The sequence below is a fragment of the Anastrepha ludens genome, chromosome 5, assembly GCF_028408465.1.
Source record: "Anastrepha ludens isolate Willacy chromosome 5, idAnaLude1.1, whole genome shotgun sequence".
Classification (NCBI taxonomy): domain Eukaryota; kingdom Metazoa; phylum Arthropoda; class Insecta; order Diptera; family Tephritidae; genus Anastrepha; species Anastrepha ludens.
In genome coordinates, this window is record NC_071501.1 from 27,351,472 (window position 1) to 27,357,775 (window position 6,304).

Sequence of the window (6,304 nt, forward strand, 5' to 3'; positions counted from 1 at the left end):
AAAAAACCGCACGAGTTTTTTCGTGTATTGTAACTCCATGAAAATATTAAAATAACATGGGCAGGTAAAAATATTCTTTATTTCAAGGAATGCACAATTCGATATGCATAAGACCCTAAATTCAACCCTTAACCTTTACGCTTGATGCTTTTAGTTTTAGAAATCTCCTGGCAGCTGCCCCTGTAACCCAACTATTAAATTCTAGTTATAATTTTAATTCAATAAATAGAAATGTATTTAAATACGAAATATTGAAACTTTAAATATAACAAACCTTTGCCGCCGGCCCTCCGTATGACTCTTAAAAACCACGTGGTTACTAAATGGAAGCGAAAGTAACGACGCTACAACTGTGAAATATTGTACAAAAAAAAAAGCCATACGAAATCTGTTAGCTTCGACTTCCCACTGCAAGTCTACTTTATTGAATATTTGTTTGAATGTACAGGTTTAGCCTTTTTCTTGGTAAGAGGGATGATTTGTCATCAATACTGGAAATAAAAGACAAACTACATCCCTCTTTGTAGATGTCAACTGTAAAAGCATAGTCGCTTCAGATTGCAGATTATGGAAGTTTGTTTGTCAACCTCACAAAAAAATTGAACACACTTTCATAAAATCATACACATAAAATTCTATGGGTGTACACTTTTTCTGATTTTTTTTGTTACTGATAATGTTGAATAGTTTAAGGTTATATTAAGATCTAAGTTAAGCCGCAACCTCTGATGCTTCGGAACCATTTTGGGTGTCTTCTTTAACTGGTTCGTCTAGCTTGGCTTTTTTCTCAGGTGTTGCTGCAGTGGATTCTTCTGGTTTTGATTCGTCTTCAGCTACTTTTCTCTTTACAGCCTCTGCGGGTGCTGAATCTGAAATGGATTGATTTCAATTAGCTTAGGAACATTTTAAGTAGTATATAGTATACAAGTTTTACTTACCAGTTGCTTCGCTTTCCGCTTCGTCATCCTTGCCATTTTCTTCGGCAGGAGCGGCAGCTTCGGCCTCAGCAGATGCTTCTTTTGGCGTTTCAGTTGTAGATTCAGCGGCTACTTCGGCAGCGTCACCATTTTCTTTGGCGGATGCACTGTCAGCACTACCATTTTCGGCGGCTGGTGCTACCTCCTCTGCAACCTCTTTTTCCTTTTGTGCTTCTACTTCTTCAGCAGCGACTTTCTCGACAATTGGAGTTTCTCTAAAAGGAAATAATGAATAACAATTTATATAGAATAAAATCAATTATGAATTTAAACAATTATCACACTTAATTTAGATGCTATGAACCATAGCATTTCTTCTCGTTAGTAGCGAAAATAGAAACGCTTGCAGTGACTTAATTTGAATTTCACATTTAAGCAAAACTCGTTATTTATTTAGCTGTAGCGAAGCGTTAAAAATAAAAATTTAAGTTGGCAACAAAAGAAAAAAGACTGAATTATGTATCAATCAAGACCGTCCAGAAAAACGCCACTGTTATTGACACAATCACGTAGCTTGTGCGCAGCAAAATATATGAAAAACGAATACATACGAATACGGCAAATCAAACGAATGAAATGTAAGCGAAGCGTTGATAAATGATGTACGTGAATAGAACTAGTTTAGCGCAACAAAAACGGCCAAGGAATATGCAAAAGCAAAGTTAAAAAAAAAAAAAAAAGAAAAAAAAAAAATGAAGAAAAGTCAAAGTTAGCCACAATAGCAAACGTTCAAATGTTGTGCTTATACATGGCATTGCGTGGTGGAAAAGGTTTTTGCTGTATGTATCACCTTTTCCGTTTACTTGAATTAAAAAGCCGACCGCTTTGAACATGTCGCGCCAAAAACGAATGCGATGTGTTATGGGTACGCGCTATTTACACGAAAGAGATAGAAAACGACGCCGAATGCCGCTATTTGTTATATACACAAAAATTTCCATATTTCTTTAGCACACTTTTAATTTAACACATTTCTTGAAATATAACTTCAACTGTACTATACATATATCTAAAAGTATGATTGCAAAATTAAATAAGAACTCACTTCTTTTCAACAACATCGGCCATTTTGTCAGTAGTTTTTGTTTTCTCTACGAGCAGGAATGAATATTAAGCTCAAATGAACTACGTTTTTTTACGTTTTTTGAATTAAAACACAGGAGTTTAGCAAATGATTATGCTAATTAAATCTGCTATGCAAAAAAACTTCAAAATTTACCAACTTTTTTTATGAAAAGATGACTTTACTTGACGAACAAAATATTAGAAGACAAACACGTCCGAACCGTAGAAGCAACTAACGCCGAATGAGACGTTTCGCACTTTTCAGCGTTCTCAGGTAGATACACGAAACACACTGTTGTATTCGCAATTTAAGCATAACAAAAATGTTACAATAGAAAAACTGGCTGTTACTGGAAAATATTTTTAATAACCTTGCTATTGTTTATTTTTGAAAACTTCAAGCCAGTAATAAATGATTTTAACAGCAGAGTAATGCTGAAAAGGATATAAGAATCAGTAAATTGTTAACAGTTTTTTTTTTAAATTCAAAGCATACCTGTATTGCGCGCAGGTGTTCATTTTTCGATTCGATGCTGATATACACACATCGAAATGGTCACACTGGAAATGACAGAAACGGAACATAGAAAATTCTGGGAAATGGTAAATGGCAGAGACCGGCGTAAAACGAGATTTGCATGTGGTAGAGGAGAGAGAATGAGAAAAAATATATGTTAGTTGGTGGAATTTTCGGCACAATAAAGTAAAAAGTAGCGTTACTTTAAGCGCCTCATACACGATACGAACGCAGTATAAACGAAGAAACCGAATTTCAATTTTGTGGCTACCGAATCTGAAATATTTCGAGAAAATATTTATTTAATCGAATAATCAAGCGGATTTGTTTTATGTTTCTTCACTTTCATATACTCGTTTGCTCATCGGTGGATAAGTTTAGCCTTTCTATTTGCTATTCACGCAATGTTTCATCAGTCAAGGATAAATAAGTAAACAAAGCAACGATTTCCCGCACAATTTGCCCAAGCTAATTACCCAATATACCTGCTTGCACATGCGAATGTCGCAATGGCAATAATATAATATATACGTAAATGCATATCCTCTTCGTTTATATATGATGCTCAACTTAAATGCGTAATAACTTTTATTTTTAGAAATTTTATAAAATTAGATTGAAGTTGTGTGTTTATTTGCTATTATTAAATTTAGAAGCGCGCTGTTAAAACCACACATTAGTTTGACTGGATTAATTCGGCACTCAATCTTGATAACGCAACCACATTTTCTGTAGATTACTGTAAAAAAAAGCTCTGCTTAACTGGAAAAGTCAGGTGGAGACGGCGATGTTCACCGTTAAAACACATGTATCTGTCTTACTAAATTTCTTCCTATCAAAAGTAAATTCTAATTTTATTGCGACATTTGCATGTGCCAATACTACGATCTGATTTGCTTGATGCAATTTTGAAACAGTAAAAGAATAAGGATAATGGAAAACTTTTATCAAATTATTGCATTGTCATCGGTCCTTGATAGGTGTGCAAAATTCCAAGTCGATCAGATTTTTAGAAGCCAGTGAAAATTAAGCTCAAAGATTCCGTTACATACATACATACAACCCGAGCTAATAAGTGTGTTAAAAAAGGACAAAGCCAAAACAGAAATTGAACCGAGGTTAAGACACATTTGTTAGATTGGATTAAATTGAGATGGGTGTGGAGTAAAGATTCTGACGCAATGCATGCTACTTTTGCTTCAACTAATAAAAACGAAAAGAAAGGTATGTACATACATACATATGTAAGAAATGTGGCTACACGCTAGCTTTGCTTTTAGTGCTCTAAATGCTTTAGTTGCGAATAGCGCAAAAATTCTATTTGACAGCGTTTTCTCCACCTTAGATATTATAGTTCTTCGCGTCGCTTCGTACTTATATTACTTAATTAATTGTAAATAATGACATCATTTACAATAGATTTTGTGTCTTTATATGTTTTGTTGTTGATAATACTGACTACGTACAAACTTCGTACTGCAAAGCTATCATTTGCTGATAGAACTTTTCAAGGTAAAGCGAAGCTCGCTGTCGTTTATTTAGTCGTTACACAAAATGGCCACACTGTTCGCTCAAAGGAAACGAAAGGCCGGAATGCAATGAAATGAGAATGCAAAAAAAAAACCCAACTGAACATGAGAAACAGTGCTGTCGTTTTTAGACTTTTGACCAAAATACGTACGATTTTTGCATTTTATTAATTGGTACTGAGAATGAATTTTGTACTTTTTGGCAATATCAATAATAAATAAAAATAAAGAATTGGCGCGTACACTTCTGTTAGGTATTTGGCTGAGCTCCTCCTATTATTTGTGGCATGCGTCTTGATGTTGTCCCACAAATGGACACACACGTTCATGTTATTACGCTCCTTTTGGTTATCCCAAATAATTTTCTATGTAGGTTTTGATTATTTAAAATCTTGAATTAGCTTAAAATCTAAATGCGATTCATTTTTAACAGGAATATTTTGTACTCTTCAAATTTTTTACATCTTTTCAAATTCAATCAAAGCGAGACCAACAAAGTTGAGGTGACTACGCAGTCCAATTTTCTCATACCAGAAATATAAAAAAAGTATAATAAACAAATTAACCTTCTGTAATGCATGTACCATTTTTGCTATAGCTCAACTTCAGTGAATTTGAAAGTGTTTGTTAATAAAAAAAGTATGTTAAATTATCATAGAATTAGCTTATTTTTAGAGGTTATGACATACGCATGCTTCTTAAAAAAATGGTTTACTAACTAAAATGAAAGGCATTCGTTTATAAAATGTTTATTTGTAATTTACATGTTTTTATTTACCCAATGTTTTTGAGCATTTAGTTTATTTTCAAATGCTTAGTTTTTAAGTGTATTTAACATAATGAATGTTTTGATCGTTTTGACCAAATTTACTTATGAACTTAATATCAGCAATTTAGCTATTACATTTTTGCAGTACTAAATTTCCATTGCACTAAATTTACTGACCCCACATTCACAGCTTTTATTCAATGTGCTGTCAAATTTCTGTTTTGACTTTGTGTCATTTTCTCACGAGGGTAACTGGCTATCTTAACATTTGATTTTCGAAATGGCATCAAGAAAATTCTTGTTTATGTTTTAGCAGACCACCAATGTGAAATAGAAATTAAAATATTTAAACTACGACTTGTTAAGGGTTACGAATTGACATTTCAGTCGCGGGAGAGAAATGTCGAAATTATTTTTACGTTATTGAATGTGACTTCAGGAAGACTACAGATATGTTTTCATATGTGTTTATATTATGTTTTTTATAGTGCAAGAATACTTATCTACTTGACTGCGATTGCAAACAGTAAGTAGATTTTCTTGAGGCTAAGTCAACTTAGCCTTTCAGCTCATAATCCTTAAACGATATGGACTTCCTCTGAAACCATAAAAAATATTATTGGGAGTCCTTTCCTCTTCTTGCACCAATTCTTATATTGATCTTATATACCTATGAATCTTTTTACATAAAAGTTGCTTTTATAAGTAAATTATATTTTATCTTTTTTAAAATGTGTTTGATAACTTTAAAATATTTTGATACAGATATTTGTGCATAAATTATATGTATGTAAATTTTACCTTACCCAATTTCTAATTAATTAACGATATTTGAGCACTACAAGAACCTTTTCCAATACTATTTCGCTTCCCTCATTTTGGTAGTTGGAAGTTCCGTAGTTGAAAAATGTTGAGCTACAACACTACAACACTTGGTACTACCGAACTCAAATTGAATATGATGGTGTAAGTACACTGTCTGATTTGTTACGCCAATTAGCAAACGGGTGCGTCGCTTTTCAAGTAAACGCTATTTATGTTCATGCATTGATTTTAGCTGAAAAAACCTACGTAAAAGTGCTACGTAAAATCTATATATAAAAATGTTCTTTATGTAAAAAACGTTGCAATGCGTTGTTCAACTTTATTATTTAAATTAATTAGTTTACTAGTTTAAAGTCATCGGTTTTTAAAAGCGCACTTAATAACGTTTGATTTTTAAATCGCAGCACTTCATCTGCTCATTGTTGCCGGCCTAATTAGAAATAGATTTAATTTGACGATGTGGACAATTGTCCAATCCAAAATGTAGTGCTGCCATCTAAATATTTGTGTTCATAAGAATTTTGTTAAAATACAACTTACCCGTCGTTTTGAAATAAGTTCATGAGTCATAGGTTACTCACGAGAGCGTTTTGAAATAAGTCCATGAGTCATATGTGACTCT

General features: G+C 33.1%; 1 protein-coding gene across 1 annotated transcript; it reads right to left on the reverse strand.

Annotated features, from left to right (window-relative positions):
* Positions 1-387: 387 nt before the first annotated feature.
* Positions 388-2,300, reverse strand: LOC128863754 (cytochrome c1). Its single transcript, XM_054103069.1, has 3 exons — positions 2,023-2,300; positions 939-1,192; positions 388-869 (listed from the first exon to the last, which is right to left on the reverse strand). The coding sequence occupies exons 1-3, from the start codon at positions 2,043-2,045 to the stop codon at positions 712-714; spliced, it is 435 nt and encodes a 144-aa protein (XP_053959044.1). The 5' UTR covers positions 2,046-2,300; the 3' UTR covers positions 388-711.
* Between the last annotated feature and the right edge of the window lie 4,004 nt (positions 2,301-6,304).

Bases quoted from the DNA above. Each gene is read 5' to 3' on its own strand.
- LOC128863754 (XM_054103069.1), bottom strand. From the start codon at position 2,045: ATGGCCGATGTTGTTGAAAAGAA. The intron at 1,193-2,022 runs GTGAGTTCTTAT...ATTTCCTTTTAG, and splicing joins GCCGATGTTGTTGAAAAGAA to AGAAACTCCAATTGTCGAGA. The intron at 870-938 runs GTAAGTAAAACT...AATCCATTTCAG, and splicing joins AGCGGAAAGCGAAGCAACTG to ATTCAGCACCCGCAGAGGCT.